The 26,619-nt window shown below is 48.2% G+C and overlaps 1 protein-coding gene and 1 long non-coding RNA gene across 13 annotated transcripts; one reads left to right on the top strand and one right to left on the bottom strand.

Annotated features, from left to right (window-relative positions):
• Positions 1-304: 304 nt before the first annotated feature.
• Positions 305-5,082, top strand: LOC120060264. 12 transcript variants are annotated; one of them, XR_005478207.1, is made up of 7 exons: positions 305-405; positions 1,370-1,460; positions 1,907-1,998; positions 3,561-3,682; positions 3,781-3,870; positions 4,463-4,585; positions 4,691-5,082. It is a non-coding gene; the product is annotated as an uncharacterized LOC120060264 (long non-coding RNA). The 12 variants fall into 12 exon arrangements; XR_005478208.1 differs by lacking the exon at positions 1,370-1,460 and having other exon boundaries at positions 1,907-1,975; XR_005478209.1 differs by lacking the exon at positions 1,370-1,460.
• A 9,845-nt stretch (positions 5,083-14,927) lies between these two features.
• Positions 14,928-21,977, bottom strand: LOC120059976 (cytosolic 5'-nucleotidase 1A-like). Its single transcript, XM_039009054.1, has 6 exons — positions 21,885-21,977; positions 20,065-20,232; positions 19,810-19,939; positions 16,204-16,326; positions 15,548-15,735; positions 14,928-15,308 (listed from the first exon to the last, which is right to left on the bottom strand). Exons 1-6 carry the CDS (start codon positions 21,975-21,977, stop codon positions 14,928-14,930), a joined length of 1,083 nt encoding a protein of 360 aa, XP_038864982.1.
• Positions 21,978-26,619: the final 4,642 nt, after the last annotated feature.

Genomic DNA, 26,619 nt, shown 5'->3' with positions numbered 1-26,619 from the left:
GGGTCAGTTTTTTAAACTTTTCTCCAATACTATTGGTCGATTACCATGTCAATCAACGCTAAACAGAAAGTTAGTTGACACTTCGGATTTTAAAGCCAACACAGACGTTACAGTCTCATTGGTTTTCATTCCAGCCTCGTTAAAAAATATTAATGTATTTAACCTTTATTTAACTAGGCAAGTCAGTTATGAACAAACTCTTATTTACAATGATGACCCCGGACGACACAGGGACAATTGTGCGCCACCCAATGGGACTCCCAATCACGGACGGATGTGATACAGCCTGTATTTGAACCAGGGACTGTTGTGACGCGTCTTGCACTGATATGCAGTGCCTTATTAGACTGCTGCGCCACTCGGGAGTTTGAATGCCGCGGTTGCCTAAAATGTGTACGGATTGGGGTTAGTCACCGTTAGGTGGTTATTGTGGTGTACAGTAGGCTACGTTACCGTTTACATACTATTAGTTCATTTTAGAATACTGTAAACTAACAGTATCCTTTCAGTTGAGCGTACTAGCTGTTTGCCTGTCTACCGGAAGTTGATGCTGTTGTTATGCAACCTCTTGCTATCTAGTTAGCATAACAAATGACTAGTTAGACATTTTATGACTTCGGGTGTGTTCTTAAATTCAATCTGGAGTGCAGGAGTGCGTTATCGTCAGATTATTCGTTTGTAAATTCAGAGCGCACACTGGATGCTCCGGCGGAGGAATAGGGTCGATTTGAGCGTACTGACCATACAACAGCAGTCAAGCACCCAAGCTAACGTTGGCTAGCTACTTCCAGACACAAATGAGACCACTCTGACCATTTTACTCACCCTAGCAGAGCTGGCAGGCAGTTTTCATGTTATCTAGAGCGTTGGTGACTAACTGTGCTGCTGGCAACAATTTAATTACGCTTTTTTTTGCTGACGTTTACTGACAAATGCCATATTCAATAGGGGGTGTTGGGGCTCGTAAATTCATTATTCTGCGCTCTTGTACACTCAAGAGGAGAGTGCTCTGAAATCGGAGTAGATAGCCAGAGCGAATTTACGAAAGCACCCGAATGACCATTGAGAACGCACAACGACTATACTTAGCTAAGAGTGACGGGAATAATCAAGTCAATAAACGTTGGTTAGCCTATAGTTAATATACTGGCAAGTTTGATGTATAAGTAGCCAACTAACATACTGGTACATAACGTTACTGCTGTAATGATATGCTATGTGGTTCGTAAGGACAGCATAGCTAACAAATTGTCAGGCTACATAACGTGTAAGGTAACTTCTTTGAAAAGTCATTACTTTATTACATTGTTCAACATTTTCTTAACATTTGTCATAATTAGCAATGCATTTGTATCTGCTCTCGTTGTAGATCGGCTGCATATTTTCCGCCATTTTCTTCAAATCTGAAAACAATGTGAAGCCACGCCCATCTCCTGAAGAATTACATTATGCTCCCTAAAGTACGGAAATAGTGTCTTCTGCGTGTATACTTCATATTTTTGCAAATTTAGTACGACATCCGGGAACTTTTGGCATACTAACTATATCCATACTATGACCAATAAGCATACTATATTGCGGTTAGTATGAGTATTCGAACACAGCTATTGTCCTTATCCATACCATAGCTGCTGCTATGGATATGCCTTTTACTTGAGAGCTCTGTCTTCTTTTCCAGGTCTCCCTTGACAAAATGAGGTTATTTTTGACTTGGTAAAATAATCTAACGGTTGTGTGCACTCTCGCAAGATAGAATTGTGTGGTTTGGTGGCAGATTTTCAAAAGAAAATAGAAATATACAGTATATCATCAGCACATCTCAATCAGATGAGATACACAGCTAACCCAAATTTAATTTCATTCATAAATGTGGACACTAATTATTGTTAATATTCCAATTCTCTAGGCCCTCCATTCCAAAACCTGAAGCCCCCTGTCCTCAGCAGGAAAGACCAGGAAAAAGTGTTGGCTTAAGGTACAACTTCCTATTGAGGAAATGTAAGATAACTCAATGTCATATTTAGAGTTACTGACATGAATAGCATCATATACAAGCAATCTATCAAATGTATTTTATAAAGCCCCTTTTACATCAGCAGTTGTCACAAAGTTCTTATACAGATACCCAGCCTAAAACGCCAAAGTGAAGGCAATGCAGTCGTAGAAGCACAGTGGCTAGGAAAAACTCCCTAGAAAGGCAGGAACCTAGAAAGAAACCTAGAGAGGAACCAGGCTCTGGTGGGTGGCCAGAACTCCTCTGGTTGTGCTGGGGAAGATTATAAAAGAGTACAGCCATTTAGACCAGATCGTTCTTCAAGATGTTTAACGTTCATAGATGACCAGCAGTGTCAAATAATAATCACAGTGGTTATAGAGTGTGCAATAGTTCAGCACCTCAGGAGTAAATGCCAGTTGGCTCTTCATAGCTGAGCATTTAGAGGTTGAGGCAGTAGGTCCCGTAGAGAGAGACAGGATCAAACAGCATGTCTGGGACAAGGTAGTACCTTCGGTAAGCCCAGAGCAGGTAAGGGTTCCATAGCTGCAGACAGAAACAGCAGAGACTGGATCAGCAGCACGACCAGGTGGACTGGAGACAGGGAAAGCCAGAAGTCGTCATGCCAGGTAGTCCTGAGGCATGGTCCTAGAGCTCATGTCCTGCATCCTTTATTTAACTTGAGTGTAGACTAAGCCCTAGAGGTTTGTAGCTTCACATGATTTAGCCTACTTGTCAATCCAGATCTGAATATTTGATATCCTTTTTATTATACACTGTTGATAGTAATTTTTTTCTAAAGCTAATCACTGAATGTCCTACTTCAAGGATGTGGTCAGGTTGACACTTCGAAGTCATAATAACACCGAGTGTTATTGGCGCAGCGGTCTAAGGCACTGCATCTCGGTGCTTGAGGTGTCACTACAGACACCCTGGTTCAATTCTAGGCTGTATCACAACCGGCCGTGATTGGGAGTCCCATAGGGCGGCGCGCAATTGACCCAGCGTTGTCCGGGTTTGGCCGGTGTAGGCCGTCATTGTAAATAAGAATTTGTTCTTAACTGACTTGCTTAGTTTAAATAAAGGTAAAAAAATATATAAAATGAAGTCTGCTGCGTGGTTGTCAGATACACAAACTTAATAAATTTTTTGTATTGTATTTATTATGGATCCCCATTAGCTTACTCTTCCTCGGGTCCAGCTAAATTAAGGCAGTTATACAATTTGAAAAACATTACAATACATTCACAACACATTGTGTGCCCTCAGGCCTCTACTCTACTACCACATATCTACAACACAAAATCCATGTGTACGTGTGTGTACAGTGCATATGTTATCGTGTGTATGCCTGTGTTTCCCTTCACAGTCCCCGATGTTCCTTAAGGTGTATTTTTATCTGTTTTTTTAATCTAATTTTACTGCTTGCATGAGTTACTTGATGTGGAATAGAGTTCCATGTAGTCAAGGCTCTATGTACTACTGTGTGCCTCCCATAGTCTGTTCTGTTTAGGTTAGTGTGTAGTCAAGGCTTTGTCATTAAAATTATATTGTGCCTATTTTTCAGATCTGCCAACCAGGCTCGGTGGGTGACAGGTAACAATGATTCAACCAAGCTGCTCCAGGCCTGGAGTGGCATGCTGGAACTTCCAGAGGCTTGTAGACCTGAAGCAGTATGATGTGGTCCAGGTAATTATCACACACACGTATACACACTCACTCAATCACTCATTCTGTTTTGTTGTATAATTATTTTAACTTAAGAAAATTGTTACTCTCTCTTTTAGATCTGACATCCCTATTAGCTCAACCACAGTCCTCAAAGCTGAAGTCGTCTGCCCCTGCACCTGCTACATCGGCCACGACAGGTGATGCAGGTAATCATCACATGCATGTATACACCCATGCACACTCTCCCTCACTTGGGACTCTATTCAATCACATCTGCTTTAGCCGACATCCACATAGCGGTTGTTTTGGCAGTGTCTGAGCTGGAACTGTGTTAGAGCTGTCAAATTCACAAGCGTCTCCTGGCATTATACCTAAAGCGGACATTGCCATTGCCTGCATGGAGTCGCATTAATAGAAATCCCATGCAGCCCTGTTTACAAGTTAGAACACTGGAGTTTGAGATGTAATCTACACCTCGATTAGGCTGATAGAAATCCTCATTATTTAGTTTTAATGATTTTGAATTTGAGCGTCGTGAATTCTATATAACCTACACTTTCTCGTTCTGAACATGTAACGCGAGTAGAACGGTGTAGTTTCGTGACAATGATCAAGAGCTGCTGCTTACCGATTTGACAGATCAATACACTTACACCTCAGACACCGCCAAAACATCAGCAATGCAGGTGTCGGCTATCGCCGCTTACTCTTGATCTGATTGAATCTAGGTCTTACACTCATTCAGTCTGTTTAGTTGTATGATTATTGTCAGTTAAGAAAATTGTGCCTCTCTTTTAGATCTGCCACCCCCAGCAGTTCAGCTGCAGTCCTCTGCTGTGGTATTTCATTTACCGACTGCACCAGTTCCTACCACACTGGCCGTGAAGGGAGAAACTTTTGAGGATTCCCAAATGGATACAGGTAATTCAGAATTATGTTGCATATGCTCACTCACACCAACAGATGTGCACACAGACATGTTGTTGAGCTGTATACTTACTCTCACTTTGTGCATCTCTCTTTCAGATCTGCCATGCACTCCACCACTGCCTGACAGACTCATCTCTGAGAAAGCAGAGATGGGTGGCTGACATGGAAAAATAAAACACAACACACACTCTCTCTCTCTGTCATACACACTCACACACATTATCCCCAGTGTAAATGAGTTGTAATTACTTGTTTATTTTATGTTTGCTCAATTTTATTTTAGGATTTGAGATATCTACTCCTACATATCCATTCTCAATATCTACATAATTACTCTAACTATCAAATCAAAGTGTTATTGGTATTGTAAAAGACTTGCTTAATTTGTACAGTTTGAGGAAATTCTGTGTGCTTTTTAAAAACATGCCTCCCTCTCACACACACACATTAGACCCAATGTAAATACATTGTTTATTTTATGTATGCTCTATTTTGTTTGAGGATTGTCAAATCAAATCAAAGTTTATTTGTCACGTGCGCTGAATACAACAGTGAAATGCTTATTTTCAGGCTCTAACCAATAGTGCAAAAAGGGTATTAGGTGAACAATAGGTAGGTAAAGAAATAAAACAACAGTAAAAAGACAGGCTATATACAGTAGCGAGGCTATAGAAGTAGCGAGGCTACATACAGACACCGGTTAGTTAGGCTGATTGAGGTAGTATGTACATGTAGATATGGTTAAAGTGACTATGCATATATGATGAACAGAGAGTAGCAGTAGCGTAAAAGAGGGGGTGGTGGTTGGGACACAATGCAGATAGCCCGGTTAGCCAATGTGCGGGAGCACTGGTTGGTCGGCCCAATTGAGGTAGTATGTACATGAATGTATAGTTAAAGTGACTATGCATATATGATAAACAGAGAGTAACAGCAGTGTAAAAAGAGGGTTTGGGAGGGCACACAATGCAAATAGTCCGAGTAGCCATTTGGTTACCTGTTCAGGAGTCTTATGGCTTGGGGGTAAAAACTGTTGAGAAGCATTTTTGTCCTAGACTTGGCACTCTGGTACAGCTTGCCATGTGGTAGAGAGAACAGTTTATGACTGGGGTGGCTGGTGTCTTTGACACTTTTTAGGGCCTTCCTCTGACACCGCCTGGTGTAAAGGTCCTGGATGGCAGGCAGCTTAGTCCCAGTGATGTACTGGGCCGTACGTGTACCAGTATAACTTTAGTACGTTGCCCCGACCCGGGCGCGAACCAGGGACCTTCTGCACACATCAACAACTGACGCCCACGAAGCATCGTTACACATCGCTTCACAAAAGCCGCGGCCCTTGCAGAGCAAGGGGAAACACTACTTCTAGGTTTCAGAGCAAGTGACGTAACTGATTGAACCGCTATTAGCGCGTACCCGCTAACTAGCTAGCCATTTCACATCCGTTACATACGCACTACCCTCTGTAGTGCCTTTTAAAATATATATATATATATATTTCACCTTTATTTAACCAGGTAGGCAAGTTGCGAACAAGTTCTCATTTACAATTGTGACCTGGCCAAGATAAAGCAAAGCAGTTTGACACATACAACAACACAGAGTTACACATGGAGTAAAACAAACATAATGCAGTAGAAAAATAAGTCTATACAATGTGAGCAAATGAGGTGAGATAAGGGAGGTAAAGGCAAAAAAAGGCCATGGTGGCGAAGTAAATACAATATAGCAAGTAAAACACTGGAATGGTAGATTTGCAGTGGAAGAATGTGCAAAGTAGAGATAGAAATAATGGGGTGCAAAGGAGCTAGCTAAATAAATAAAGTAGGGGAAGAGGTAGTTGTTTGGGCTAAATTATAGATGGGCTATGTACAGGTGCAGTAATCTGTGAGCTGCTCTGACAGCTGGTGAGGGAGATGTGTTTCCAGTTTCAGAGATTTTTGTAGTTCGAGGCCGAGCAGTTGCCATACCAGGCAGTGATGCAACCCGTCAGGATGATCTCGATGGTGCAGCTGTAAAACCTTTTGAGGATCTGAGGACCCATGCCAAATCTTTTCAGTCTTCTGAGGGGGAATAGGTTTTGTCGTGCCCTCTTCACGACTGTCTTGGTGTGTTTGGACCATTCTAATTTGTTGTTGATGTGGAAACCAAGGAACTTGAAGCTCTCAACCTGCTCCACTACAGCCCCGTCGATGAAAATGGGGGTGTGCTCGGTCCTCCTTTTCCTGTAGTCCACAATCATCTCCTTTGTCTTGATCACGTTGAGGGAGAGGTTAATGTCCTTGAACACCACGGTCAGGTCTCTGACCATCTCCCTATAGGCTGTCTCATCGTTGTCAGTGATCAGGCCTACCACTGTTGTGTCATCAGCAAACTTAATGATGGTGTTGGAGTCGTACCTGGCCGTGGAGTCATGAGTGAACAGGGAGTACAGGAGGGGACTGAGCACGCACCCCTAAGGGGCCCCTGTGTTGAGGATCAGCGTGGCGGATGTGTTGTTACCTACCCTTACCACATGGGGGCGGCCCGTGAGGAAGTCCAGGATCCAGTTGCAGAGGGAGGTGTTTAGTCCCAAGGTCCTTAGCTTAGTGATGAGCTTTGAGGGCACTATGGGTGTTGAACGCTGAGCTGTAGTCAATGAATAGCATTCTCACATAGGTGTTCCTTTTGTCCAGGTATGAAAGGGCAGTGTGGAGTGCAATAGAGATTGCATCATTTGTGGATCTGTTGGGGAGGTATGCAAATTGGAGTGGGTCTAGGGTTTCTGGGATATTGGTGTTGATGTGAGCCATGACCAGCCTTTCAAAGCACTTCATGGCTACAGACGTGAGTGCTACGGGTTGGTAGTCATTTAGGCAGGTTACCTTAGTGTTCTTGAGCACAGGAACTATGGTGGTCTGCTTGAAACATGCTGGTATTACAGACTCAGACAGGAGAGGTTGAAAATGTCAGTGAAGACACTTGCCAGTTGGTCAGCGCATGTTCGGAGTACATGTTCTGGTAATACGTCTGGCTCTGCGGCCTTGTGAATGTGGACCTGTTTAAAGGTCTTACTGCGGAGAGCGTGATCACACAGTTGTTCAGAACAGCCGATGCTCTCATGCATGTTTCAGTGTTACTTGCCTCGAAGCGAGCACAGAAGTTATTCAGCTCGTCTGGTAGGCTCGTGTCACTGGGAAGCTTGTCTGGTAGGCTCGTGTCACTGGGAAGCTTGTCTGGTAGGCTCGTGTCACTGGGAAGCTTGTCTGGTAGGCTCGTGTCACTGGGAAGATTGTCTGGTTGGCTCGTGTCACTGGGCAGCTCTCGGCTGTGCTTCCCTTTGTAGGCTGTAATAGTTTGCAAGCCCTGCCACATCCGATGAGCGTCGGAGCCGGTCTTAGTCCTTTATTGACACTTTGCCTGTTTGATGGTTCGTCAGAGGGCAGAGGGCATAGCGGGATTTCTTATAAGCTACTGGGTTAGAGTCCCGCTCCTTGAAAGCGTCCGCTCTACCCTTTAGCTCAGTGCGAATGTTGCCTGTAATTCATGGCTTCTGGTTGGGGTATGTACATACGAGCACTGTGGAGATGACGTCCTCGATGCACTTATTGATAAAGCCAGTTACTCGTGTGGTGTACTCCTCAATGCCATCAGAAGAGGCCCGGAGCGTATAGAGTGACCAATAGTTACTGTATTATGATTGTTTAGTGTTTTATTTACTCAACAAGTAGTGCCCGAAAGAGGGATCGAACCATGTCTTAAAAGCAGCCCTACCAGTAGTAGTTCATGGCTACAGACTGTAGATATTCTTGATGTGACTAGATGAAGCTGTACTGATAGCCACAACCGTTGTCAGCGTCGTGTGTATAGGTGGCAGGGAAGTCAGGCGCAGGAGAGTTAAACGAAGTGTAAATGGAGACTTTTAATAAATGTCCACATGACATGCTCCAAACACGAGAATATACATACATCAAATAAACATGGGTACGAGGACCCGTCGCGCACCTACACACCAAGAATCAACACTTGACATAAAACAATCTCTGACAAACACATGAGGGGAAACAGAGGGTTAAATACACAACAGGTAATGAATGGGATTGACAACAGGTGTGTGGGAAGACAAGACAAAACCAATGGAAAATGAAAAATGAATCGATGATGGCTAGAAGACCGGTGAAGTCGACCGCCGACCACCGCCCGGACAAGGAGAGGCAACGACTTCAGCAGAAGTCGTGACATTACCCCCCCCCTGACGCGCGGCTCCAGCAGCGCGTCGACACCGGCCTCGGGGACGACCCGGAGGGCGAGGTGCAGGGCGATCCGGATGGAGGCGGTGGAATTCTTTTAACATGGAAGGATCTAAAACGTCCTCCACCGGAACCCAGCATCTCTCCTCCGGCCCGTACCCCTCCCAGTCCACGAGGTACTGAAGGCCCCTCGCCCGACGTCTCGAATCCAAAATGGATCGAACAGAGTACGCCGGGACCCCCTCGATGTCTAGAGGAGGCGGAGGAACTTCACGCACTTCAGCCTCCTGGAGCGGGCCAGCCACCACCGGCCTGAGGAGAGACACATGGAACGAGGGGTTAATACGGTAATTAGTGGGCAATTGTAACCTATAACATACCTCGTTCACTCTCCTCAGGACTTTAAACGGCCCCACAAACCGCGGACACAGCTTCCGGCAGAGCAGGCGGAGGGGCAGGTTTCGGGTCGAGAGCCAGACCCTGTCCCCTGGTACGAACACCGGGGCCTCACTGCGGCGACGGTCTGCGCCAATTTTCTGGCGCCTTATGGCACGCTGAAGGTGGACGTGGGCTGCCTCCCAGGTTTCCTCAGCGTGCCGAAACCAATTGTCCACCGCAGGAGCTTCGGTCTGACTGATGCCAAGGAGCCAGAACCGGCTGATACCCTAATACACATTGAAAAGGGGTAAGGTTAGTGGAGGAGTGACGTAGCGAGTTCTGGGCCATCTCTGCCCAGGGCACGAACTTCGCCCACTCCCCCGGCCGGTCCTGGCAATAGGACCGCAGAAACCTGCCCACATCCTGGTTAACTCTCCACCTGCCATTTACTCTCGGGGTGAAAACCTGAGGTAAGACTAACCGAGATCCCCAGACGTTCCATGAACGCCTTCCAGACCCTTGACGTGAACTGGGGACCCCGATCAGACACTATATCCTCAGGCACCCCATAGTGCCGGAAAACATGTGTAAACAGGGCCTCTGCAGTTTGTAAGGCCGTAGGGAGACCGGGCAAAGGGAGAAGACGACAGGACTTAGAGAACCGATCCACAACGACCAGGATCGTGGTGTAACCCTGTGAAGGTGGAAGATCAGTCAAAAAATCCACTGACAGGTGCGACCACGGCCGTTGAGGAACGGGTAAAGGTAGAAGCTTACCTCTAGGCAGGTGTCTAGGAGCCTTGCACTGGGCGCACACCGAACAGGAGGAAACATAAATCCTCACGTCCTTAGCTAAAGTGGGCCACCAGTACCTCCCATCAAGACAGCGCATCGTCCGACCTATCCCAGGATGACCAGAGGAGGGTGATGTGTGAGCCCAATAAATCAATCGGTCGCGGACAGCAGACGGAACGTACAGACGACCAGCTGGACACTCAGGAGGAGAGGGCTCTGCACGTGACGCCCGCTCAATGTCCGCGTCCAGCTCCCACACTACTGGCGCCACCAAACACGACTCTGGGAGTATGGGAGTGGGATCCATGGGCCGCTCCTCTGTGTCATACAGCCGAGACAATGCGTCTGCCTTGACGTTCTGGGAGCCTGGTCTGTAAGTAAGCGTAAACACAAAACGAGTGAAAAACATGGCCCACCTTGCCTGGCGAGGATTTAGTCTCTTCGCCTGCCGGATGTACTCCAGATTGCGGTGGTCAGTCCAGATGAGAAAAGGGTGATTAGCCCCCTCAAGCCAATGCCTCCACACCTTCAAGGCTTTTACGACAGCTAACAGCTCTCGGTCCCCCACATCATAGTTTCGCTCCGCCGGGCTGAGCTTCTTCGAAAAGAAAGCACAGGGGCGAAGCTTCAGTGGCACACCCGAACGCTGAGAGAGCACTGCTCCTATCCCAGCTTCGGATGCGTCCACCTCTACTATGAATGGCAAAGAGGGATCCGGATGAGCCAACACAGGCGCCGAGGTAAACAGAGCCTTCAGTTGTCCAAAAGCCCTATTCGCCTCGGTCGACCACTGCAAGCGCACCGGTCCCCCCTTTAGCAGTGAGGTAATGGGAGCTGCAACCTGACCAAAACCCCGGATAAATCTCGGGTAGTAATTGGCAAACCCTAAAAAACGCTGCACCTCCTTTACCGTGGTTGGAGTCGGCCAATTACGCACGGCTGTAATGCGGTCGCTCTCCATTTCCACTCCTGAAGTGGAAATCTGATGCCCTAGGAAGGAGATGGATTGCTGGAAGAACAAGCATTTCTCAGCCTTGACATATAGATCATGCTCCAACAGGCGACCAAGCACCCTGCGCACCAGGGACACATGCTCGGCGCGTGTAGCGGAGTATATCAAAATATCATCGATATACACCACTACACCCTGCCCGTGCAGGTCCCTGAAGATCTCATCTACAAATGATTGGAAGACTGATGGAGCATTCATCAACCCATATGGCATGACCAGGTACTCATAATGACCTGAGGTGGTGCTAAATGCCGTCTTCCACTCATCACCCCTCCTAATACGCACCAGATTGTACGCACTCCTGAGATCCAATTTTGTGAAGAAGCGGGCCCCGCGCATTGACTCCATTACTGTATTGATCAAAGGTAGCGGGTAACTATATTTTACCGTGATTTTATTGAGATCTCGATAATCAATGCACGGGCGTAAACCGCCATCCTTCTTCTTCACAAAAAAGAAACTCGAAGATGCGGGTGAAATGGATGGCTGAATGAACCCCTGACGCAGGGATTCAGAGATATATGTATCCATAGCCACTGTCTCCGCTTGCGACAGGGGATACACGTGACTCCTGGGATATGCAGCGTCTACCAGGAGATCTATCGCACAATCCCCCTGTCGATGGGGTGGTAATTGAGTCGCCTTCTTTTTACAGAAGGCGAGTGCCAAATCGGCATATTCTGGGGGAATGCGCACGGTGGAGACCTGGTCTGGACTTTCCACCGTAGTAGCACCAACGGAAACCCCTACACACCTACCTGAGCACTCTCGCGACCACCCCGTGAGAGCCCTCTGTGGCCAAGAAACAGTGGGGTTATGATAAGTTAACCAGGGTAGGCCTAGCACCACAGAATACGCAGGGGAATCAATAAGGAAAAGACTAATCTTCTCCTTGTGACCCTCCTGCGTTATCATAGACAAAGGTGCGGTGACCTCCCTGATAAACCCTGACCCTATTGGTCGACTATCTAATGCATGAATAGGGAAAGGCATATCCACAGAAACAATAGGAATCCCTAAACTATGAGCTAAATTTTTATTAATGAAATTCCCAGCCGCGCCTGAATCTACTAGCGCCTTATACTGGGAATGCAGGGAAAAATCCGGAAAAGTGACAGAGACAAACATAAGTGCAGCAGAGGGCTCTGGATGAGTATGGTGCCTACTCACCTGGGGTGATGCCAGAGTGCCCTGTCTGCCTTCTCTATTCCCAGAGGAACCAACCCGGCACCGATCAGCAGTGTGATCTCTGCGATCATAGATGGTGCTCCAGCGGGTACCCCCTCCGGTCTCCCTGCGCACCATCCCTCCCAATTCCATAGGTTCGGGAGAGAGAGTGCGGGAGGATGGAACAACCAGACCCCGATCTAGACGTCCCGAGTAGCCAGCATGTTGTCCAGCCTGATGGACATATCCACCAGCTGGTCGAAGTTGAGGGTGGTGTCTCTACAGGCCAGCTCCCGACGGACGTCCTCGCGTAGACTACAACGGTAGTGGTCGATCAGGGCCCTGTCGCTCCATCCAGCGCCGGCAGCCAAAGTCCTAAACTCTAAAGCGAACTCCTGAGCACTCCTCGTCCCCTGCCTCAGATGATAGAGGAGCTCACCCGCTGCTCTGCCTTCGGATGGGTGGTCGAATACCTTCCGGAAATGGCAGATGAACTCCTCAAAATGGACCAACGCCGTATCCTCTCCACACACAACGTTGGCCCACTCCAGGGCTTTCCCGGTGAGGCATGAGACGAGGGCGGAACTTTTCTCACGGTCTGATGGTACTGGAGAGACCGTGGCCAGATACAAGTTCAGTTTTAGGAGAAAACCCTGGCAGCTGGCAGTATCTCCATTGTATCCCGTGGGTAGGGATAAATGGATCCTGTTCTGTTCAGGAGGAGGAAAAGCGTTCAAAGGAATTCCAGGTGGTGGTGGTGGAGGTGCTGGAAAAGCTCCCTGTCTCTCCCAGCGGTCCATATTCTGGACAATGCGATCCATGGCAGCGCTCAGACTGTCAATCTCCTCCGCTTGTTCCATGACGCGTTCCTCTACCTCCATTAGCGAAATGCCTCCTCCTGCTGACTTCATTTTTATGGTCAGAGATTCTGTCAGCGTCGTGTATATAGGTGGCAGGGAAGTCAGGCGCAGGAGAGTTAAACGAAGTGTAAATGGAGACTTTTAATAAATGTCCACATGACATGCTCCAAACACGAGAATATACATACATCAAATAAACATGGGTACGAGGACCCGTCGCGCACCTACACACCAAGAATCAACACTTGACATAAAACAATCTCTGACAAACACATGAGGGGAAACAGAGGGTTAAATACACAACAGGTAATGAATGGGATTGACAACAGGTGTGTGGGAAGACAAGACAAAACCAATGGAAAATGAAAAATGGATCGATGATGGCTAGAAGACCGGTGAACGCCCGGACAAGGAGAGGCAACGACTTCAGCAGAAGTCGTGACAACCGTACAAACCACCAGTATAATAAATGGCAATAAACAAATATAAAAGCCATATAATTTACACAATATGCCATCATCTCCTCACAGAAGCCATGTTTTTACGGAATGGCTCAGCGCCCATGTTTATAAAGCGAGAGGAGGTTGTCCATTTTTGCACTTTAGGTTAACATTGCATAGGCTGCGTTTAGACAGGGTATCCAGGATTCTTGGGATGTCCCTACACCATTTAAATGTATATTTAGAATGGTCAAGGTTAGGGTTTAGGGTTTAGGCTAGGAACATCCAAAGGAGCTAGATTTGCATTAACCGTTTACACAGGCTGCCCAGTTCTGATCTTTTTTTCACTAATTGGTCTTTTGAACAATCAGATCAGCTCTGAAAAATATCTAAAATCTTGGTCAAAAGACCAATTAGTGGAAAATAGATCAGAATTGGGTTGCCTGTGTAAACGCAGCACATACAGTAACTTGCATGAGAAGCAAGCAAAAGGTACTTCATAAAATATTCCTAGATTAGAAACAAAAGAATAGAACAAACAATGACGTCAATAACATGCAATACATATTCCGTAAACATGTTTTCAACCTAAGATAAATGTGATATGCTGAAATGATACAGGTACAGTCTACTGTAGGTTTATAAACACCCCTCCCCTCAACGTTATAAATACTGTATTGCCAAATATGTGTATAATACAATATAATGCATTTATACATTTTGGGGTTCTGGAGTTTCATCATGATGTTGCTACAATTCACAGATTTGTAAACTCCATAACTATTGTATAGTCTATATTTGGGTTGATTTTTGGATGTAAATGATGGTTTTCGGAACTTTAATGCTATGGTAAAGTTCCAATGGAGCCGTTTCCATCTAAATATTAAATCATTTCTGGGTAACAATTAAGTACCTTACTGTGATTGTATTCAATTAAAATTAAACAAAAATAGCTTCTTAGCAAAGAGACATTTCTCAAACAAGAATTTTGCTTGTACAGGCAGTCTTTTCAAACATTTCCAACACTAAAATGGTATTATAATTTTCACAATTTCACAGCATTATTACAACATCATTGCAGGACTGGCGATAGACCTCCTTGCAATTGTGTGCAGATTCTATTTGAAGAATTGCTGTAAAATTATATTTTTCCTGGTCTGACAGAGTTAATTAGATACAATTCCAGTTCTTTTACCTTGGTAGGTCAAGATCTGGATATGTATGTACAGCACTTTTTGGGCATACGATATTTGACGTTTTGTTTTACATCTACTGGCACTATCTCTTGTGATGACACATGACACGGGTGAAAATGGCATGCACTCCCTCTATGCTTCTCCCATTGTCATGTGATTCTCTCCCCAGAAAACTGAGGGCACTGAAAAGGACTGTCTCGTTCAAATGCACAATGCTGTTTTATTGTCCTTTGGGTTAGGGAAGAGAGTGAAATCCAGACTACTTGGTGGCAGCGCTAAAGTCTTTAGTGTTCTCCTTAGCAGGCTTCTGCTGGGGCAGTTTCTGAGCCACACCATATGGCACATGAGCTGCCACGGTCCCCAGCTGCGTAGCTCCCTCCACATGGAACATCTGATCGTCAAAGAATATGTGAGGCCGGATCTTCTCCAGCATTGGCCCCTTAGGGGCCCCAGCAAGGAAGAGGGCCTCGTCTGTCTCCAGGCCCCAGGATCGCAGTGTCTTCAGGGCCCGGGTGCCTGAGCTGGCTGCGCTGCGTGCCGTCACCAGGTAGGTACGGATGGGGCAGTCCAGACGCTGATCCTTGGCATAGAACTTCTTTTGCAGTTTCCCCAGAGACTCCAGGAACCCTTTCAGTGGTCCCTGAGAGGAAGAGAGAAGGAGAGAGAGGGAGTTGCTGCACTATGGGCCCAAACACTTAACATGTGTCACTTAAAATCTACAGTAAATCTACAGAGACACCAAACCTCTTCTGCCCGCACTAGATTCCTTAATCCATATGAAGTACAGAGGGATATTGCTTTGTCAATTTACAAACTATTTCGATTTTGCTGCATATCCATTTGTGTTTTAATGTGTTATGGAATAATACGTGGACATACATGATCAAGAAGCGTGTTTTCGTGTGTCTTCTCATGCTCAAAGAACTTGTCCAGTCCGTGGGCCTTAAAGATGCGCTCTGACTCGTCAGAGAAGAGCACTGCGTCCCCATCGAAGGCCACCCGCAGCTGAGTCTCTGACACTTCTGTTCTCTTCTCTGGTGGATTAAACATGGTGGCTGCTGCGATCCCTGAGAGAGAGATAGAGAGGCAGAGATAAAGGGAGAGAGAGAGAGACAGAGATAAAGGGAGAGAGAGTGAGAGAGACAGACAGGAGATTAGTCCAGACAGGAGATTAGAGGGAGATTAGTCAGTATCACTTGATCAAGGTAAGTTTATTTTGCTGTATTAAACAACTAGATAACTGTGTTACGAGACAGATCAAAGTGTCCATCGATAAGACGGACAGTACATTCTTAGAGAAAAAGGTTATTCGGCTGTCCCCATAGGAGAACCCTTTTTGGTTCCAGATATAACCCTTTTGGGTTTCATGTAGAACTCATGTAGAACTCTCTACGTGGAACCCAAAATGGTTCTATCTGGAACCAAAAAGGGTTCTTCAAAGGGTTATCCTATGGGAACAGCTGAAGAACCCTTGTAGGTTCTAGATAGCAGCACCTTTTTTTCTAGGAGTGTAACTAACAAGACTATGCACTTACCCTCCTCCAGGGCCTCTCGGACCTTCATGGGGTCAGCAGACAGGTACAGGTTAGTGTGGTAAGCCTTCAGGTACCCAATGGGACTGTTCCCACCCGTCATACAGAAACGCTCAATGAAGAGCTCTGCAGAGGAAAGAGAGAAGGGCATAGAGTCAATGTTATGTTTTTTTATTTAACTAGGCAAGTCAGTTAAGAACAAATTCTTATTTTCAATGACAGCCTAGTGGGTTAACTGCCTGTTCAGGGGCAGAGCGACAGATTTGTACCTTGTCAGCTCGGGGATTTGAACTTGCAACCTTTCGGTTACTAATCCAACGCTCTAACCGCCAATAAGAAAACAACAACACTGGACAAGCCCTGGATGAATTAACAAATAAAGGCTGCCATCAGTAAAACAGATGTTCAACAGATTGGGGGAAAACATTGAAATGGAGAAAATACAGAAACACTGTGCAAATGCTTATCAAGGAAGCAAAGAAAAACTACTACAAAACTGAAATCCAGGACCTAAAGAAGAGGAATGGAAGGAATGGTGGGACTTCATTAACAAAGGACTAGGGTGAAAGAAAACATCAGGAGTGAGAATACAGGTTGAGGGAACTGAAGACAACGATGCGGCTGATGTTTTAAATGGCTTATTTGCTGAGGCGTGGACAAGCACCACACGTCTTGCCATCTTCCCCCTGCGCATACCTACAAGGCAGGTTGAGCTGTGCAGCATTGGCTAAATAAAGCAAGGTCTGACCAGACTCAGCCCACGTAAAGCGGGTGGGCCTGATGGCATTCCAGCCTGGCTACTAAAAGAGCATGCAGAAGATCTAGCCCCTGTTATCACACACATAGTTAACACCACCTACTGGCAGGGGACTGTTCCTGCTGCCTGGAAGACTAACAATGTGTGTCCCATACCTAAAGTGTCAAACCCATGTACAAAGAGTGACTGGAGGCTGATCTCTCTAACTTCATGCCTTGGAAAAATCCAGAAGAGCTTCATCATAAAAAAGTGCACAAATCAGTATGCCTATCTCCTAAAGTCCAGCACTACTACCGCCCTTGTGAAAGCCACACACTCCTGGCTGGCAGCTACAGATTCCAGAAAACCAACAATGGTGAGGGTGTTAATAGCTGATATGTCCAAAGCCTTTGATCGAGTAGATCACGCAAAGCTCCTGCAACATCTGTCTGACATTGAACTGTATCCAAGGTTACTAGCCTGGCTCCACAGCTACACCACCAGAAGAAGGCAGAGGGTGAAGGCAAATGGCACATTTAGCCCTTAGTCAGAGGTCACCTCTGGTGTGCCACAAGGGGGCATGGTTTTACCATATCTGTTTCTCCTTCAGATGTCCATCAAAAAAAGTTGTCTTCAGTGACACTCTGGACACTATGCAGACAATGTAGGGCTGTCCTGAGCCATACCATTAACCAGCATCCAAGAGGACACTTCCATGGGCTTGAAGGCAAAGCAGCTGGAAGAGTGGACCACATCCAACAACATGCTCCTGAATGGGAAAATGTCTGTGGAAATGTGGATATGTTTTTCTAGAGACCATCCACAACCTGCACCACTAATCATAGTAGGACAGAAAGTACCAGTGGTAACAACAACCAAGTATCTTGGTTTTCATCTAGACTCTAATCTCAGTGACGCACATGTGGAGCAGTCAGTGAGGAACGCCTCAAAACCCCTGCACTTTGACTGTTCTTGCCAGAAATGGCCTACCCACTGAAGATCTGGTCACAGTATACCCTACACTGTTTAGGCCTTGTCTGGAATACGGTGGAGTGCTGTTAGTTGGATGCAGTAAAAAGCAACAGGCCCAACTAGACAGGGTGCAGAGGAGGGCCTTGGGGATCACCTCCAGAGGTGGAGCAGTCCAACCACAGCTCCCCTCACTGCAGAGCAGGCGAGAGCAGCCTGCAGTGCATCTGGCGAAAGACAGTGCACACTCTTGACCATGCATTGAACAACCTGCTCCCTCCAAAAATAGGTAACTGCACAAACAGGGTCCTGAGAAACACAAACAGGCTCCTGAGAAACAGCCACGAACTGTCCTGTATAACTGTCCTGTATAACTGTCCTGTACAACTGTCCTGTACAACTGTCCTGTATAACTGTCCTGTACAACTGTCCTGTACAACTGTCCTGCATAACTGTCCTGCATAACTGTCCTGTATAACTGTCCTGTATAACTGCCTGCACAAACCGCCTGTGAAACGCCACTCTACTGTCAGGTTTTGGCCAGGACTGTTCAGGATTTGGTCACTAGATGTCCCCATTGCACCTTTTTTGTACCTTTTGTTTTTCCTTGCTCTAATTATTGTTTGCACCTGTGTGTCGTTCCCTTGTTAGTATTTAAACCCTGTGTGTTCCTCAGTTCCTTGCTCAGTGTTTGTATGTTAGCACCCAGCCCCAGCCCCAGCCCAAGCCTTGTTCTGAACATATGATTCTCTTATTGGATTTTCCTGAGGTTCTCTGGTTTAGTTCTTGTGTATTTTTGAGTAGTCTTTTGAGGTTTGTTTTTCCCTGCTGTTTTTTCCACTTTGTGGAGTTTCTTTGTATTTTGGAGGATATCCATTTCGTGCTTCTTGGCTTTATGTTTGGACATTGTGGATTGAGATTCTTTGCCTGAAGATTTTGTTGTTAAATTAAACCACCATCTCTAGTACTGCTGTGTCTGCCTCATCTTCTGGGTTCTGACGATTATTAGTGACTGTTTCTCGCACCGGGTCCTGACATCTACCCACTGCTATCAGACTGTATAATAACTCTAGTTCTTAAATGTTTCCCCCCCAAAAATTGTCTTTTTACAATCACATTTTAACATTTCAATTTCCATCATGAAAAATGTCCTGTGATGTTTCAAGTGTTCTGTATTCTATTTATGTCACGTATTATGTATTTTAAATTAGTGTTTTGCAATTATTAGTAGGGATGCATGATATAGTCGGTAAGCATATCGGAATCGGCTGATATTAGCTAAAAATGCTAACATCGGCATCGGCCCGATGTCTAGTTTCACGCCGATGTGCAAAGCAGATGTCTGCGCACTGAGGAAGTGAGGCCACGGACAGACAGAGCTGAAACTTCACTGCTTGACATGTATGATGAAATCCTGATTGAGACTGGACAAATTAACAACGAAACATCACAGCAAGTGAAATAAATACGTTTTGATTATGTTTTACTGGTAATGGGAACTTTTTGGTCAGTGTGTGTGTGTGTGTGTGTGTTTGAACTATTTAACTGTACTAGAATGCTTAAAAAATAATGTTTTATATCTGTTATCGGTATCGGGGTTTTTTTGGCAAGGAAAATATCGGTATCGGCCAAAAATGTCATACCAGTGCATCACTAATTATTAGTAATGTAAATTCTGCACTTCCTCAGTTTTATCTGTAAGCAAGAATAAATAAACTGAAACTTCATCATCAGTGCATCAGAACAGCCCTCATCTCCTGGTACCCTTAAGCCCAACCTACTATCAGGGCATCACACTGAATTTGAATGAAAGATGTACTCATTCACAGCACAATGGCCAGGTTGTACACATGTGTGCACGTGTTTATGCACGTGTGTGTCTGTGTGTGTGATTAGGCACTCACGGTGGTGGTTGATGGTGTTTATGAGTCGGAGACCGGCGTGTGCGTGGCTGTTGGTCATGAGCACAACGTCAAAGAGCTCCTCACTCTCAGGGTACAGCTCCCTCAGCCGAGTATTCACTGCCTCCAGAGCCTGAGGTCATGTCAAACAGAAGCTCTCAACATACACTATACATCATTCACATTGAAGAACATGGTCGGCAATGTCAAAGCTCTGGGTGTATTTCTGTCTGTCTGTGTGTCTTTTTTTCCCCTGACCTTAACGAAAGGAAAAGCAGGGCCAGGGGCGAAGGGCTCCATCTCATGCTCTATCTGGTACTTGAGGTAGTCCTCCATGCCTTTCTGTTCGTAGATCTGCTGCTCCTTATCCATGTTGAAGAGGACACGCGATGACACCGCAATGGTGATGGCATTCTGAGGCTTTGGCTGTTGGATGAGGGAACACAATGCTTAATACCTGAACACACAATACAACACACACATTAGCACACAGAAATACACACAAGTAGGAAGGGCGATTCAACGCCAGGAAAGCTCAAAAATATTTTTGGTATCTCAGATTGTTCTGGCAATTCTCACATATAAACTTCATTGGGAGGAAGTATGTTTTATATGCTTTTTTGTATATATGTAATACCCTTGTTAGAACCAAGTATTGAGTTTATTCTTGTTAGAACCAAGCACTGAGTTTATTTGTTATAATTAATTGGCATTAGATTTAAAAGGGGATTGAATTGCTCCCGAATTGTAATGTGGTTAATGCATTTCTTTTGACGAAATATTTCTTTAATGTATAAGTGAATAGGTTGGTTTACTTTTAAGTTTAAGTTTGACCAATAAGGTCGGTTGTTAAGCTGTGGCCAATGGGAAAGTTGACCTGGTTAATGGGAGGCCTGGGAAAAAAAGAGAGGCGGAGAGACATTGAGAAAAGGATGGACATTACATTATGACCGTTGGTGAAGAAAAATTAAACAGAAGATGATAAAAATAGAACAAAACCCATACCTACCGAGTTGATGGGAAATACCGATTTTATTTTATAAGAGAGTTGTTATAATTGTGTTAAGAAAGACTTAGTAAAGACTGAAGCTACCGTCTCATCGTGGAAGTATTTGACAGCCTTGAGGTTAGCCTAGCATCGTGTGAAACCGAGAGAGAATTGCTTGGGAAAGATTAACGAGTTCATGTTCCCATGGGATATGGGTTACTGCTAAAGAGTACTGTCTGCATTGATAGCTGTGCTTGCTGTGGATCTTGTGATGAAATCTGCAAGGAACTGCCATACTACACTGAGGGAATATCTACGAGTAGTGAGTAACCACAACGGTGGGGTGCTTCGGGACGTTATGTGTGTCGTCATTTTATTTCAGCTCCAACGCGCGCCAACGGGGTTAAGCAAGCTTGAAATCGTTTGGACATGGGTTGTGCCTGACTCATTGGGGTTCATTATTTTTATTTATTTTGATGTGGTGCTTTGAAAATGTAATAATATACATTTTGAACCTTATGTATTGTAGCGACCCGCACAGACAGCTGTGTGTTATGTGTTAGGCTAGTAGGTGGTTGTGTTCGCGGGGTCCGACATGTCAATCAACCTGCTATCTGCCAATCACGGGAATGCCTGGAATGTTCTGATGCCGGGCATCCTGGCGGTTGGCGGAGTGGCGTGGAGGGGGGTTGGGCAGGGGGATGGAGCATTGGAAGCTAAGACCAGGTTTTGCCTTTGTTCTCTCTCTTACGTCTGGGCTTCACAAGAGAAGGTCACGATTGGCTTGTGGGTTATCTTTCATTTATTTGGCGTGGGCTACGGCCAAACAGTAGCCTGTGTAAAGTTGGTTTAATAAACCGTCCATTCGTAAACTCAATCCTCTGTCTGGACAGTTGTTCTTTTATGATCTAGTCAGGTCATTACATTGGTGTCAGAAGTGAAAACGGTGATAAAAGTTAGCCAGCTAGCTAGCTGACTTCTGTGGCTAGCTACCGTAGGTGAGAACGGGGGTGAAAATGCTTCGAGGGAATCCGAAAGTGAAGGTGGAGGTAGGGGACGATTATGGCCAAGGAGGTGCGTGTGCATGGACGTCGGGGGTTCTGGCTGAGGAGATCGCTAGGGCGTCGGAGCCCAGAGGCCGCTTGAGGGAGGACGTTAGAGTGATGGCGGCTGAAGCGGGCATGAGTGCTTCGTCGACTGTGTTTCGCGCGGATTTTGGTGGGCGGGCCGAAGTGGTGACGTCGACGCGGCGGGACGAGGAATCTGGGGCTCAGGATGTAAACAAACATGGCGGCGCCCAGTCCCCGGCTGCGTCCGTATCTGTTAAGACCCCGAAGTATTCCGGTAAGGCGGATTGGGAAGCTTTTCATGCTCAGTTTGAACTGTTAGCTCATTTTAGGGGGTGGTCGGATGAAGAAAGGGCACTGCAGTTGGCTTTATGCCTCACGGATGAAGCTCTGGCCTGTTTGATATTGATTAGCCCCGAGGACAGACATGATTATGGTGCTTTAGTGGGAGCACTGAGGAGGCGCTATGGACAGTGTGTACAGCCCGGGCTACTGCGCTCCGAACTGAGTAATAGACGCAGGCAGCCTGGAGAGCCTCTACGGGTGCTAGCTAATGACATTGAGAGCCTCTCTCGGCGGGCATATGCTCATATGCCCCCCTCCGTGCAGAGCGAGCTAGCACGGGACCAGTTCATACAGGCGCTCTCTCCTACGGAGCTGCGCATACAGACCCAGCTGGCTCATCCTGAGTCATTGCAGATAGCCTTGGAGATGGCTTTGGAGAGGGAGCTGGTATGGGCTGGGGCTTTGGTGGGGGTGCAGGGAGACACACCCTCTGTGCGAGCTGGGGGGCAGAGCAGCCCGGAGCCGGAAAAGCCTGCATGGGTGGCTGAAATGACAGAACTCATTCGTGCTGTGTCGCTACAGGCGGCACGAAACACACACCCTGGTCCCAGGGTCTGCTGGGGTTGTGGCCAGCCAGGCCATCTGCGCCGATATTGCCCCATGTCCCCCAGAGCTCAGGGAAACGGCTCGGGGTCCGCATAGACCGGGTAGTGCGGACCCCTGGCTTTCTATCCCAACCACCATCATCTTCAGGAGGAGCCCACCGGCACAGACGGGGAAGCAAGGCTCCACTTCCCCCAGAAGCAGACGAGAGCAAGCGGATGGAGCCTGTTGTTGTGGTGGGCCGGACCTGTGTTGGGGACTTTTGTCATGTCCCTGTCACTGTGGAGGGGGTGCCCTGCTCCGCCCTGGTGGACACTGGGTCCACAGTAACCCTGGTGAGGCCGGATATTGTGCCAGGTTGGACTCAGTGTGAGCCTACAACTGTGCAGCTCCGCACAGTCACAGGTGAGCTGGCACCCATGAAAGGGAAGGGAATAATGACTCTGACAGTAGGGGGCAGGACTGTGCGTCATCCTGTGTGGGTGGCGGCTGTGCAGGACCCTTGTATCCTGGGGTTGGACTTTCTTAGGAGCACAGGCTGCCAGTTAGACCTAAATAGGGGCACACTGAGCTTCCAGGGAGGGCCGGAAGTCACCATGGCCCCCCCTAATGTCACAATCACTCAACCCAACAAACCCTTTACTCCAACAGTTAAAGCAGCAGAGACTCATGGCTGCCCCCCCTCCCCCACAGCTGTGTGTGACTTTTCCCCAGCCCCACTGTCACCTACTGCGGTGTGTTACATTTCCCCAGCTACCTCCATGACACAGCCCTCTGTGAGCCCAGGCCGCGTCCCCCCAGCCCAGCTACCCCAGATGGGAGAGGAGAGGACACTGTCTGCAGTGAGGGAGATATGGGGGAGGAACTGTGTTGGTCTTGACCCCGAGCAGCAGGAACGGTTGTGGCAGTTGCTGTTTGAATTCAGAGACAGCTTTGCGCTGAGTGAGGAAGAGGTGGGTCAGACTCATCTGGTGCAGCATGAGATCGACACAGGTGATGCTCGACCCATCAAGATGCGTCCCCGCCGTATCCCGCTGGCACGCCAGGAGGCGGCAGACAAGGCTGTGTTGGAGATGCAGCGGGCAGACTTCATTGAGCCCTCAGACAGCCCCTGGGCGGCGCCAGTCGTCATGGTTCCGAAGAAGGGGGGCAAGCTGAGGTTCTGTGCGGACTACAGGCGGCTGAATGAGGTAACCAGGAAGGACTCATACCCCATACCACGTATCGATGAGTCGCTGGACCTGGTTAGGGGGTCCTCCTGGTTCTCCTCACTAGACCTCCGCAGTGGCTACTGGCAGGTGCCCCTCTCCCCAGAGGCCAGAGCCAAAACTGCATTCTCCACTAACAGAGGACACTGGCAGTTCAAGGTCCTGTGCTTTGGCCTGTGCAACGCTCCAGCTACTTTTGAGCGTTTGATGGACAGGGTGCTGGATGGCATCCCCCGACAGCAGTGTCTGGTATACCTCGATGACATCCTGGCCCATGGCAGCTCCTTCCAGTCAGCCCTGGGGGCGCTACGGCGTGTGCTGGAGAGGGTGGCTGCCGCAGGTCTGAAGCTCCACCCCGAGAAGTGCCACTTCATGAGGAGAGAGGTGTCCTTCTTGGGCCACCGAGTGGGGAAGGAGGGGATCAGCACCATGGAGGACAAGGTAAGGGCTGTCAGAGACTGGCCCACCCCCACCGACCAGCGTCAGCTGAAGAGCTTCCTGGGCCTGGCCTCGTACTACAGGAGGTTTGTACGGGGCTTCTCAAGCGTTGCTGCTCCACTGAACCGCCTGCTGCCGAAGGACAAGGCTTTCACTTGGACAGTGGAGTGTGAGGAGGCGTTCAACACCCTCAAACGTGCACTGATCGAGGCCCCCGTGCTCGCCCCCCCTGACCTCACCTTGCCCTTTATCCTGGACACAGACGCGAGCAATGTGGGCATGGGTGGGATGCTGGCCCAGGTGGGGCCAGAGGGGGAGAGAGTGGTGGCGTACTTCAGCAAAACATTTGACAAACATGAGCGCCGCTACTGTGTCACCCGGCGGGAGCTCTTGGCTGTTGTGGCTTCCGTCAAACACTTCAAGTACTACCTGGGTGGTCTGCCCTTTACTGTAAGGACTGACCACTCTGCTCTCCAGTGGCTCATGTCTTTCAGAGAGCCAGAGGGGCAGGTGGCACGCTGGTTGGAGGAGCTTCAGCCGTATGACTTCACGGTGGTGCACAGGGCAGGGGCACGCCACTCCAACGCCGACGCCATGTCCCGTCGGCCCTGTACTGCAGACGGCTGCCGCCACTGTGAACGGAGAGAGGGACGGGAGAGAGAGCTGTGTGCAGAGGGGGTCTGTGCCACAGTGTGTCGGGCGAGCGGGCCTGTCTGCTGTGAGCTGCAGACTGTCGACGTGGCTGAATGGCGGCAGCAGCAGGGACGGGACACAGACCTACAGCCAGTGCTACAGTGGGTAGATGCGCAGGTGAGGCCACCATGGGAAGAGGTGACAGCGCTCTCACTCGCGACCAAAGGGTTGTGGTCAAAGTTTGAGAGACTGCGGCTGGCTGATGGCGTGCTGCAGCGGGCATGGAAGGAGTCAGCTACGGGAGAGGAGAGATGGCAGGTGGTGGTCCCAAAAGCATTGCGGGAGGTTGTGCTCCAGAGTACTCATGGCGGGGTGGGGACTGGACACTTTGGGGTCACAAAAACACTGCGCCGTCTCCGTCAGGGCTTCTACTGGGGGCAGCACAAGAGGGATGTGGAGGACTTTTGTCGCCGCTGTGACAACTGCACAGCGAGAAAGGGCCCCCCAGGCCGCTCTCATGCTCAGCTCCAACAGTTCCCAGTGGGGGCTCCCATGGAGAGGGTGGGAGTGGATGTAGTTGGGCCGTTCCCCACCACAGACAGTGTAAACCGCTGGGTGCTCACGGCCATGGACTATTTCACAAAATGGCCCGAGGCCTATGCTCTGCCTGACCAGGAGGCAGAGACCATCGTCGACGCCCTGACAGCGGGGATGTTCAGCAGGTTTGGAGCTGCAGAGTCCATCCACAGCGACCAGGGCAGAAACTTTGAGTCCCGTGTGTTCGCCACCATGTGTGAGAGGCTGGGTATGCACAAGACCCGCACTACTCCTCTCCATCCTCAAAGTGATGGCCTTGTGGAGCGCTTCAATAAAACGCTTGGACAGCAGCTGGCCATCGTCTCTTCCAAACACCAGCGTGACTGGGACAAGCACCTGCCTATGGTCCTCATGGCATGCCGCTCCGCTGTCCAAGACTCCACCTCCTGCACGCCTGCCCTCCTCATGCTGGGGAGAGAGATCCGCACCCCTGCGGAGATGGCGTTTGGTCGGCCCCTGGATAGCCCTCATGTTCCCCCGGGGCCGGAGTATGCCCGGAGACTCCAGGACCGCCTGGAGACAGCCCACACCTTCGCCAGAGAGCAGCTGGTGAATGCAGGTGTGAGGCAGAAGAGGAACTATGACGTGCACACCCGGGGAAGGCACTTTGTGGCTGGGGAGCTGGTCTGGGTCTACAGCCCGCTAAGGAAAAAAGGCAGATGCACCAAGTTGGACAGTCACTGGGTGGGACCCTGCAGTGTCCTGGAGAGGGTAGGGGAGGTTGTTTACCGGGTGCAGCTTCCTCCCAGGGGCTGAAAGGTGGCACTGCACCGGGACAGGTTAGCCCCATACAGAGGGGCCTCTTCTCCCCAAACCCCAGGAACCCCCACAATTCCCCTCTCTGGCAATGCCATTCTCCAGGCACCCACCCCCAGGTGCCGCAGACAAGGCTCCAGACAGCCCACTCCCCCTGTCTCCCCCCCTGGGTCACCGCGTGGTTCCCCAGAGCCACGGACTGTATTACCCGTTCCCGCTTCCTTGTCCCCCATGTCCT

This window comes from Salvelinus namaycush, chromosome 15 (genome assembly GCF_016432855.1).
Source record: "Salvelinus namaycush isolate Seneca chromosome 15, SaNama_1.0, whole genome shotgun sequence".
NCBI lineage: Eukaryota > Metazoa > Chordata > Actinopteri > Salmoniformes > Salmonidae > Salvelinus > Salvelinus namaycush.
Note: the sequence above shows the minus strand (reverse complement) of the source record. Positions and strands in the feature narration are given on the sequence as shown.